Source organism: Antennarius striatus, chromosome 18 (genome assembly GCF_040054535.1).
Source record: "Antennarius striatus isolate MH-2024 chromosome 18, ASM4005453v1, whole genome shotgun sequence".
Classification (NCBI taxonomy): Eukaryota; Metazoa; Chordata; class Actinopteri; order Lophiiformes; family Antennariidae; genus Antennarius; species Antennarius striatus.
The window spans coordinates 382,501-393,296 of record NC_090793.1 but is presented as its reverse complement, the minus strand read 5'-3'; the positions used below and the strand labels follow the sequence as shown (position 1 = coordinate 393,296).

The following is a 10,796-nucleotide window of genomic DNA, read 5'->3' as shown; positions in this document are numbered from 1 at the left end:
ATCTGCCTCTATATGTCCCGGATGTCGCATCACTTGAAGTGACTGTCAACATGCAAGATGGCGACGCATCACAGGCAGAATGCTGCTGGGCGGAGGAAAGTCCAGGTAACCCACCGGAACGCCCCCGCCGCGCGCCCGCTACCGGTAGCGTTAGCATGTTTAGCTTTAAAAAGCGCGTCAATTGTTCGTGGCGCGCGGACGGAACCGAACCCGGAAGCCCGCGCGGCTCTAACGGGTCACTGCTCGAGCCGGCTAATCTTGCTAGTTTAGCTAACGTTAGTCGTTAGCGTCCCGTGCTAACGTTAGCATCCGAACGGCTAGCGGGCTGCACAGTGTCGCTAACAAACCGCTGCGGCCGCCGGTCACCGGAAGTGGCTCGCGGCTGGTCGGGGGGAGCGGTGTAATGCCGGTGGTGCCCGTTAGCTACACGGGTCCGGGCTCGGTCTAATCGCTGGAAGCCGGACGGGTTCCGGTGCTCCTGTCGCGAGCTGACGTCAAAGTGCGCCGATAGATTGAATCAGGTGGGGTTAAAGACCGGTATGACGTCATCAGCCGACCTGCTTTACGTCACACGCGTGTCCCTTCACACCGGATGTGTGGGGACCGGAACCAGACCCCAGTGTCACCTGTTGTGTCCAGGTGTCCTACGTCATTAGGGACGAGGTGGAGAAGTACAACCGGAACGGGGTGAACGCGCTGCAGCTGGACCCGGCCCTGAACCGGCTCTTCACCGCCGGGAGGGACTCCATCATCCGCATCTGGAGCGTCTATCAGCACAAAGTAAACCCGGCCCCCTCCGGTCCCGCTCCGGTCCCGTTGGGCCCGGCCGCGTCTGACTGTCGTGTCCCCCCCCAGCAGGACCCGTACATCGCCTCCATGGAGCACCACACCGACTGGGTCAACGACATCGTGCTCTGCTGCAACGGCAAAACACGTGAGTGCGTCCCGCCCCCCGACCCCTAGGCCCCGCCCCGCCGACCCCCGGCTGACCCCTCTCTGCCGCAGTGATCTCGGCCTCGTCGGACACGACGGTGAAGGTGTGGAACGCCCACAAGGGCTTCTGCATGTCCACGCTGAGGACGCACAAGGACTACGTGAAGGCGCTGGCCTACGCCCGCGACAAGGAGCTGGTGGCGTCCGCCGGGCTGGACCGCCAGATCTTCCTCTGGGACGTCAACACGCTGACGGCGCTCACCGCCTCCAACAACACCGTCACCAGTGAGTGTGTGTGACCGGACAGTGTGTGTGTGTGTGTGTGACCTGACAGTGTGGGCGTGTTGACCCTAAAGTGGGCGTGTCCCCACAGCCTCCTCCCTCAGTGGGAACAAGGACTCCATCTACTCGCTGGCGATGAACCAGATGGGGACGGTCATCGTGTCTGGATCCACAGAGAAGGTCGGTTCCTCCTCCGGTCCCCGTTAGCGGTTAGCCGTTAGCGTCTGTGAACCCACCCCCTCCCGTCCTCTATCAGGTCCTCAGGGTGTGGGACCCCCGCACCTGTGCCAAACTGATGAAGCTGAAGGGCCACACGGACAACGTGAAGTCTCTGCTGCTGAACCGGGACGGTACTCAGGTGAGTCCTCCTGGGGGGGGTGAGGCTCCAGCTGGTTGTGGGTTCTGACCCCGCCTCCTGTCCAGTGTCTGTCGGGGAGTTCTGACGGGACCATTCGGCTGTGGTCGCTGGGGCAGCAGCGCTGCATCGCCACCTACCGGGTCCACGACGAGGGGGTGTGGGCGCTGCAGGTGAACGAGGCCTTCACCCACGTCTACTCGGGGGGCCGCGACAAGAAGATCTACTGCACCGACCTGAGGAACCCCGACATCCGCGTGCTGATCTGTGAGGAGAAGGCCCCGGTGCTGAAGGTGAGTGGGGGGTCCTGGCTGCTAGTGGCGCCGCTGTGCTAACTGGTTTCCATAGCAACACGTTTGTTCCTCCCTGCTCAGATGGAACTGGACCGGTCCGCCGACCCGCCCCCGTCCATCTGGGTCTCCACCACCAAGTCTTCCGTCAACAAATGGGTAAGCATTGGGCGTCGGCTAGCCGCTAATGGCTTTAGCCTTCTTAACCCCCCCCCCCCGTGACCCCACCCCTCCTGTGACCCCCCCCCCCCTGTTCCAGTCTCTGAAGGCGATGCACAACTTCCGCTCGTCGGGCGAGTACGACAACGACTGCAGCACGCCGCTCACGCCACTGTGCACGCAGCCGGAGCAGGTCATCAAGGGTGAGCATGTGACCCCGAGCTCCGCCCCCTGCCCCCGCCCCTCCCACCCCCTGACTGAACTGTGTTACAGGAGGCGCCAGCATCATCCAGTGTCACATCCTGAACGACAAGAGGCACATCCTCACCAAAGACACCAACAACAACGTGGCCTTCTGGGACGTCCTGAAGGTGAGTCACCTGATCAGTTGGGGGCGGAGCCCACCGGCCACCAATCACCACTCTGATTGGTTCCCTTCAGGCCTGTAAGGGGGAGGACCTGGGGAAGGTGGAGTTTGACGAGGAGATCAAGAAGCGCTTCAAGATGGTGTACGTTCCAAACTGGTTCTCTGTGGATCTGAAGACGGGGGTGAGTCCTGGAGCAGAGTGGGGGGGCTTCTGGTACGGTTTTGATCCAGGTTCTGTTTCCTGATTGGTCCGGATCTGTTATGGGCCGGCTCTGGTCTCACGGGTCTCGTCCCACAGATGCTGACCATCACGCTGGATGAGAGCGACTGCTTCGCTGCCTGGGTGTCGGCTAAAGACGCCGGGTTCTCCAGCTCCGACGGGTCCGACCCCAAGTGTAAGAGCAACCATCCAACCACATCCGACTGCATCCAACCACATCCAACTGCATCCAACAGATATGAGTGTGCAGAACTCATGTCTGTGTAGCTGTGTAGTGTAGCTGGAACCGAAGGTCCAAACCACAGCTCAGGGTTTACCCAGGGTCCTCAGCAGGAGCTAGCCGGAAGCTAGACTGAAGTTAACCCGAAGCCAGGCTGAAGTTAACCCGAAGCCAGGCTGAAGTTAACCCGAAGCCAGGCTGAAGTTAACCCGAAGCCAGGCTGAAGTTAACCCGAAGCCAGGCTGAAGTTAACCCGAAGCCAGGCTGATGTTAACCCGAAGCTAGCTTGAAGCTAACCTGCAGCTAGCCTGAAGCTAACGCTACCTGTGTACCTGCAGTGAACCTGGGGGGGCTGCTGCTCCAGGCTCTGCTGGAGTTCTGGCCCAGAACCCGGATCAATCCCATGGACGAGGAGGAGAACGAGGTGAACCATGGTAAGGAGGGTCGCGACCCGCCCCTGCCTGTCGGTAAGTGGACACCCCCCCTCCCCCGGGTCACCACTGCTTTCCTGTGCCCACAGTGAACGGGGAGCAGGAGAACCGGGTCCAGAAGGGGAACGGCTACTTCCAGGTGCCCCCACACACCCCGGTCATCTTCGGAGAGGCGGGAGGCAGAACCCTGTTCAGGTAACATCCCGCTAATGCTAACGTTAGCACGTGAACCAATCAGAGCCGTCGCTGACGCTGTCACCCCCCCAGGCTGCTCTGTCGGGACTCCGGGGGGGAGACGGAGTCCATGCTGCTGAACGAGACGGTCCCCCAGTGGGTCATCGACATCACCGTGGACGTGAGTCCTCCCCTACAGGATGTTCTGCCTCCTGATTGGTCCAGAGCCGCGTCATGTGATCTGTTCTCTGTTCCAGAAAAACATGCCCAAGTTCAACAAGATCCCGTTCTACCTGCAGCCCCACTCGTCCTCGGGGGCCAAGACGCTCAAGAAGTGAGTGTGGTCACGTGACCGGCAATCAGATTACAGGTGCAGGCTCTGACCCCGCCCCCTGTTCCGCAGGGACCGCCTCTCGGCCAGCGACATGCTGCAGGTGAGGAAGGTGATGGAGCACGTCTACGAGAAGATCATCAACCTGGACAGCGAGTCCCAGAGCGCCGGCGCCTCCGCCGACAAGCCGGAGCCCGAGAAGGAGGAGGACGTGGCCCTGATGGCCGAGGAGAAGATCGAGCTGCTGTGTCAGGACCAGGTGGGGGCGCTCTCCCCTAGCTCCGCCCCCTAGCCGGGCTCTGGTCCTGACCTGTCTGTGTCCCCCCCACAGGTGCTGGACCCCAACATGGACCTGAGGACGGTCAAACACTTCATCTGGAAGAGCGGTGGCGACCTGACGCTTCACTACCGCCAGAAGTCCACGTGAAGCCCCGCCCCGTCCCCGCGTCAAAGCAGGAAGTCTCCGTCATTCGCCAGTCACCCCCCCCCCTTCTGATCGCCGTCTGGCGCTCGTTCACGCACAAGGAAGTCGTACGGCGTGTCGGTTCTCGTACATTCCAGACGTCTCCTCTCCTGGTTTCTGGTCGCGTCCCTCAGACGTCGGACCCTCCCCTCACCTGATTGGTTCTGTACAGCCCCTCCCACCATCGACCCTCCTGTACAGCCCCTCCCACCATTATCCCCCCTGACGCTCCTCGTGACCCCGACCCAGAACCTGCAGCTCATTGAGGATGTCAGCATCCGGGTCGTCGTGGCGATGGGGAAACCCTCTCTGTAAATCTGTGTGTTGACGTTAACTCATGCTCACCTGCTCAGGTCACCGGTGTGACCCTGAGGGGCGTGGCCCCAGGAGGCGGGGCTCTTCTCATGTAGGTTTCATTTAGATCACCAAGGTGAAGTCATCGTCGTGTCGGCAGGAAGTCGTCTCATTGTAAACTGTCCTCAGCTGATGTTGCCATGACGACAGAGACGTGAGCTCTGATTGGCCCCCCTGGTTGTAATAACTTGTGAAATATGTATATTTTAGGCACTGAAAGAAATAAATTGGAATGTTTAACACTGATTGACGCTAAATGTTTGGGGTGGAGAGACGTTTAATCGTGACCTTTTGACCTCCATCAGCCGTCTGCTCTCATTCTGATAACATAAAAATAAAACCTACAGATTCAGAAAACGGCTGCAAAAATACCTTCTTATTTTACACTCTAGCATCTACCGCTAAAACACACACCCTCCTGAGACGGGCAGCGAGCCGCCGCGCCCCCTGTTGCATAGATCCACAAAGCACAGGGTCAGGGGTGTGTCTGGGGGCGTGTCCAGGGGTGTGGAGACGAGCAGACTGGATGTTTCTATGAAAGTGAGTCGATGACCTGGTGACCCTATGGTTCCTCTCGGAAAGCTTCCAGGCTCCGCCCACCAGTCACGTGTCATCATCCTCGAGCGACACGCCCACCAGCGTGTGACGGTGTGAACCCTCAGTAGGATGATGATGATCACACTGACTCCACCCTCCTGACTGATGAAGCCCCTCCTCCTCATCGCCCCAGTGACCCCCAGTGACCCTCCTCACTGCAGCTCCTCTGGTTCTTCATCACTCTCCTGGCTGCAGTGAGGATGATGATGAGGGGGCGGAGCCTCATCTGGACTCGCCCCATCCTCAGTGTAACAGTCGTCCGGCGCCGTCTCGTCAGCCTGGAGGAGGTCGACTCCCTGAACGGGGGGGTCTGCAAGGGGGGGCGATGGACTAACAGCAGATCCACAGACAGGAAGCGGTGTATCCGTTGCCCAGGCGACCGGAGGATCAGCTGCTGGGAGCGGGACAGGCGTGACGTCCACCTCCTGGGAGCTCTGGTCCATCTGGACGTCCGGCGCCGAGTCGCTGTCCTCCAGCTCGCCTGCAGGGGGCAGCGTCCAGAGTGAGGTTCTGGTTCTGAGGTGGGACCAGGATCTGGTTCTGGTTCTGGTTCCAGACTCACCCCCACCGGAGACGTCCTGGTCCTCGTTGACGGCCAGAGACGTGCTGGTCATGTCGATGGAAGACACGGACAGGTCCAGTCGGTCCGGCGCCGCCCCCTCAGGGTCACCTGGTGTGGTCACCTGACCTGGGTCCAGGACCCTCCTGATGGGGGGAGGAGCCTCCTGAAAGCTGAGCTGCTGCAGGTCCAGTGGGGGGTCCTCAGTGGGGGTGGGTGGGGCCATCAGCGGCGCCTGGAACACAGTGAGAACCCGTCAACGTCACGGAGCCGATCCTCCAGAAGTTGAACCTAGCATGACCTCACACTGACCTCTGTGAACCCGTGGGTGGGCGGTCTCAGGGGCGGGTCCTCCTGGGGGACGGGGGAGGGGCTCCGAGCCGGCGGATCGGACTGAGCCGGGATCCGGTGCAGGTAACCGTAGCCGATGCCACAGCCCAAGCTGGGAGAGCAGAAGCCGTCAGAACATCATCATCAATGAGGAGCCGTCCTGTGTGGGCGGTACCCACCTGCCCTCGCCCCCCCACGCCCCGTTGGGCGTGACCAGCACCTCCCTGCAGCCGTCCGTTAGCGTGCTGTACACCAGCAGCTTCAGCGGCTTCCCGTCGTGAGCCTCGATCAGCGAGAAGAAGTCGTCTGGCTGCAACACAGGCTAAAGGTCAGGGGGTTAGCAGGAGGCTAGCACCTAATACTAGGCTAACATGAAGCTAACATCAGGCTAAAATAAGGCTAACACCAGGCTGACATGAAGCTACCATCAGGTTAACAGGAGGCTAACATGAAGCTAACACCAGACTAACATGAAGCTAACACCAGGCTAACATGAAGCTAACAACAGTCTAACATGAAGCTAACACCAGGCTAACATGAAGCTAACACCAGGCTAACAGGTGGAGCTAATCGCTAGCGCGGCGCCCTGCTTACGTCCTGCAGCACCTGGTCGGCCCCCACGATGTAGTCGCTGTGCGGCTGGAGCCCTGCCAGCGAGGCGGGGGAACTGGCCTCTACGTCCTGCAGGGGTGGGTCACAAGGCAACAAGAGGTGAGCGCTGAACCCCTGACCCCTGACCCCAACAGGAGAGGACGCTCACCAGGACGTGCCAGACGTTCTCATTGGCTCCCTGGTAGCTGCAGAAGCGGACGCTGGCCCCCAGCAGGCCCTGCCCCCCCCACATGTTGCTGGGCACCACCTCCAGGTCCCGGACCCTCATGGTCTTCGTGCTGAACACCTCCATCCTCACCGCCTTCTCCATGTTGGCCTTCAGGACCTCCTTCAGGAGGTCGTTCTCCTCGTTCTGGTGGGGGGAGAAGATCCAGCAGGAGCAGAGAAGAATGAAGAGGAGCAGAGAAGAATGAAGAGGAGCAGAGAGGAATGAAGAGGAGCAGAGAGGAGCAGAGAAAGGAGGCGTCACCATCGGTAACAAACAGTCTATGTGTTCTATGTTGTTATGGAGACACTCACTAGTCTCCTGTTGTCCAATGACAGGATGAAGTCAAAGAAGGGCTGAAGCCCCGCCTTCTCTGCTGGGGAGCTGGGCTGCACCTGGAACCATTTACTGACTGTTACATGTTATTAACTGACTGTTACATGTTATTAACTGACTGTTACATGTTATTAACTGACTGTTACATGTTATTAACTGACTGTTACATGTTATTAACTGACTGTTACATGTTATTAACTGACTGTTACATGTTATTTACTGACTGTTACATGTTATTAACTGACTGTTACATGTTATTTACTGACTGTTACATGTTATTAACTGACTGTTACATGTTATTAACTGACCCTTACATGTTATTTACTGACTGTTACATGTTATTTACTGACCCTTACATGTTATTTACTGACTGGTCGTTGATATTTACTGACTGTTACGTGTTACTTCCTGCAGCTGTGATAGATCATCATCCTTTTCTGTGACTGATTGTATAAAACAATAATAAAATGTCCGGGAGGGAGGAAGTATCCAGACAAATGAAAATACAATCACGTTTTATTGAAAACAAAGTTTTCAATAACAAACTAAATCCTTCCTTTAACAAACACAAAACGGAAACAGAAGTTTGTCTTCCGGTCTACACACACGGAAGTCCGCACTGATCTTCTTTAAAGCACCTTTATTCTATTTGTTGATTCAGGCTTGATTTAAGCTCATTAAATGTGCGTTAGCCGCCACATTAGCCACTGATGATGACGTGTTCTCATGGAGTGACCTCAGTATTGTAATTACGTCACATGTCTCGCCTTGAAGCCACTAACCTGACTTCCTGTTTAAATCGTTATTTGTGTAAATAAACGGGTTTTGGCGGCGGGCAGCAACATAGCAGCTACTTAGCTTAGCTGGCTATCTGTTAGCATCCGCTAGCCGGCGGAAGCCGCGCGGGTCTTACGCCGTGGACGTGGTAGCCGAACGTCCCTCCTTCAGCAGCCTCCGAGCTCTGAGACAAACCCATCGCCACCGGGAACGGTCCGAAACCGGTCAGCACCAACGAGACGGTCCGGGAATTAGCACGGCTCACAGTCCGCGGCCATCTTGTTTGTAGTCCAAACCAGTCGAGCCCCGCCGGAGTCGAACTCCAGCTCCCAGACACAGCTAATCGATCCGAAACTACCACCGACGTACGGACACGACTTAATGTTCTAATCTTTATTTAATGACGTCACGATAACGGACATCCCTTAAACGCGTGATGATATTTATGAACCGATGGTGAATCAATGGTGACGTCACCAGAGGAAGAACGCCTTTTGACAGCATTGTCGTCACGGTACGTCACCACACCTGAAGCTAACGCGAACATGAAGGTCACGTGATGCTGGTCCACTCATGGTTTCCTCAGGATACATAGTAAAAATTCATTTATCCTTTTATTTATCTTTTATTTCAGTTGATCCTGTTTTTATTAGCTGTTTAAGCACTGAGATGATTAAAAGTTAACAGATGAGACCCAGTGGAACCGGACTATGTGCTCTACAGTAAATGTAGTCCCGTTACTATTTAGAGGACGGACAGGAAATGAATCATGATTACCTTCATCAACATGACTCATCGTCATCATCATCAGGATTGATGAGTCACTGCAGCTCTACGTCGTCCCTCCATCACCTGGACCTCATTGGTCCATCAGGTGCTTGTGATCACATGACTTCCTGCCGCCAGGAGGTTTTCCACAATCACACAAGGAGGAAACGTGACGTCATCATAAAGACGGAATCAGACATCCCATCTCCACTAGGAGGCGCTAGTTAATGACGTCATTCAGACGTGTTCCAGGTGGATGTAATACCCAGCAGCTCCGCTAGGGGGTGCTAGCGGTGTAACTGGTGATTTATGGGGTAATCACCTGTGAGCGCCAGCGGCCTGCTGACATCATCACCTGGTCGCTTCACAGGTGACACCACCAGGGTGGAGGGACAGATGAGGTCCCAGCATGCATCAGAGGAGGAGCTGAGCTGGTTTGTTCTCGTGAAGATCAGCTGATCCGCAGGCGGAGTCACGCCCAGGAGGCCCCGGTCACACGGCGTGGACGGACTTTGGCCCCCAGAAACCGCTGAGTCTGAGATGAAGCCTCCAGACGCAGGAGCCACGGGCGGAGAAGCACCGACCGCTACAGCTGCTCCTCAGGTGAGGTTCTGCTCCTCAGGTGAGGGTCCTCAGGTGAGGTTCTGCTCCTCAGGTGAGGGTCCTCAGGTGAGGTTCTGCTCCTCAGATGAGGGTCCTCAGGTGAGGTTCTGCTCCTCAGATGAGGGTCCTCAGGTGAGGTTCTGCTCCTCAGATGAGGGTCCTCAGGTGAGGTTCTGCTCTTCAGGTGAGGTTCTACTCTGATGTTTTAGCGATGGTGTGCTTCTACACTGGTTGATGACCGTTGACAGGATCATGTGACGTTAATAGGTGACATTAACAGAGTCATGTGACGTTAACAAAGTCATGTGACGTTAACAGTCATGTGACATTGACAGGATCATGTGATGTCAGGTGACCGTCTGACAGGAAGCTCTGGCGTTAATGACACTCTCCTTTCAGGTGCTTTTGACGGCGTTGCCATGGAGACGTTTGTCCTGAGGAGGACCCGGTCCCTGGGGGGCCTCTCTGGGGCCCGGGGGGACTGGTGGACCACGGACAGGTTGACCGTGTCTCAGCTGGTGCAGCAGTAAGTTCTGAATCTGGAGGCTCGCTGGCGCCCCCCGCTGGTCAGACAGCAGCAGGACAGTGATGGGATGTCTACCCTCCTGACAGGTACCAAAGCTCCACCCACCTGAGGGGGCCTGTAGGGGCGGGGCTTCACCTCCAGGAGCCAGAGGAGCGTGTGGATGGGAGGTGGAGGTGGGCGGTGAGCAGGGTGGGCCCCGCCCTGGGCTCCGCCCTGGACCCCGCCCTGTCCAGGAGCCGCTCCATGGACCTCCTCCCCCAGAGGGAGGGGGCAGGAACCAAAGCCCTCTGCGCCCTGTTTGAGTGCAAGACCGTCAGCAGGTGGAGTGGAACAGCGCCCCCTGGAGGTCAAGTTGAGAAAGACCGCCCCCCTCAAGGAGGGAAGCTTCACCACGCCCCCCTTAAGGACACGCCCACTCAGGTGTGTGAGAATACCTGATCTATACACACACACGCATATATATACTGACAAACCACACCCACTCTGCTTCCACCTGTGTGATTTCTCCACAGAGGACCCCCCAGGGGGAATGGACCCCCACCAACGGACTCCCAGCATCCTCTGGCCGAGCGTCCAGGCCCCCAGTCGTCCTGGTGGGTGCCTCTGTGAGGGAGGGGCTGCATGAAGGTGAGTCCTCCTCCTCGTCACCACAGGGTGATGATGTCAGGGTCAGGTTACCGTGGTGACCAGGAGCGTCCTAAATAACCTGGTGGTCGATGCATTGCTATGTGTTTACTGATGGGGGCGACTGACGCACACCTGCCCCCCCCCCGTGTCCGGGAGCTGCTGGTCTCTGATGGTGACCTTTGACCTGTGTCCAGTGTAATAATAGACCTGGAGGTCGTTGGACTTAGTGAACAGATCATCTGACCGACGTGAACCAATCCCCACCCACCGTGTGGCC

The 10,796-nt window shown here is 57.3% G+C and overlaps 2 protein-coding genes across 4 annotated transcripts; one reads left to right on the top strand and one right to left on the bottom strand.

Annotated features, from left to right (window-relative positions):
• Positions 1 to 29: 29 nt before the first annotated feature.
• Positions 30 to 4,684, top strand: LOC137612530 (WD repeat-containing protein 48). 3 transcript variants are annotated; one of them, XM_068341094.1, is made up of 18 exons: positions 30 to 105; positions 640 to 780; positions 859 to 934; positions 1,006 to 1,218; positions 1,307 to 1,395; positions 1,472 to 1,573; positions 1,639 to 1,863; positions 1,945 to 2,019; positions 2,120 to 2,222; positions 2,293 to 2,390; positions 2,461 to 2,568; positions 2,685 to 2,781; positions 3,165 to 3,260; positions 3,347 to 3,452; positions 3,525 to 3,612; positions 3,689 to 3,765; positions 3,835 to 4,021; positions 4,094 to 4,684. In XM_068341094.1, exons 1-18 carry the CDS (start codon positions 58 to 60, stop codon positions 4,187 to 4,189), a joined length of 2,025 nt encoding a protein of 674 aa, XP_068197195.1. In that variant the 5' UTR covers positions 30 to 57; the 3' UTR covers positions 4,190 to 4,684. The 3 variants fall into 3 exon arrangements, with proteins under 3 accessions (XP_068197195.1, XP_068197194.1, XP_068197193.1); XM_068341093.1 differs by having other exon boundaries at positions 856 to 934; XM_068341092.1 differs by having other exon boundaries at positions 640 to 934.
• A 154-nt stretch (positions 4,685 to 4,838) lies between these two features.
• On the bottom strand, positions 4,839 to 8,307 carry gorasp1a (golgi reassembly stacking protein 1a). The gene is made up of 8 exons (XM_068341124.1): positions 8,132 to 8,307; positions 7,197 to 7,277; positions 6,826 to 7,029; positions 6,660 to 6,746; positions 6,245 to 6,375; positions 6,048 to 6,177; positions 5,739 to 5,970; positions 4,839 to 5,657 (listed from the first exon to the last, which is right to left on the bottom strand). Exons 1-8 carry the CDS (start codon positions 8,192 to 8,194, stop codon positions 5,329 to 5,331), a joined length of 1,257 nt encoding a protein of 418 aa, XP_068197225.1. The 5' UTR covers positions 8,195 to 8,307; the 3' UTR covers positions 4,839 to 5,328.
• Positions 8,308 to 10,796: the final 2,489 nt, after the last annotated feature.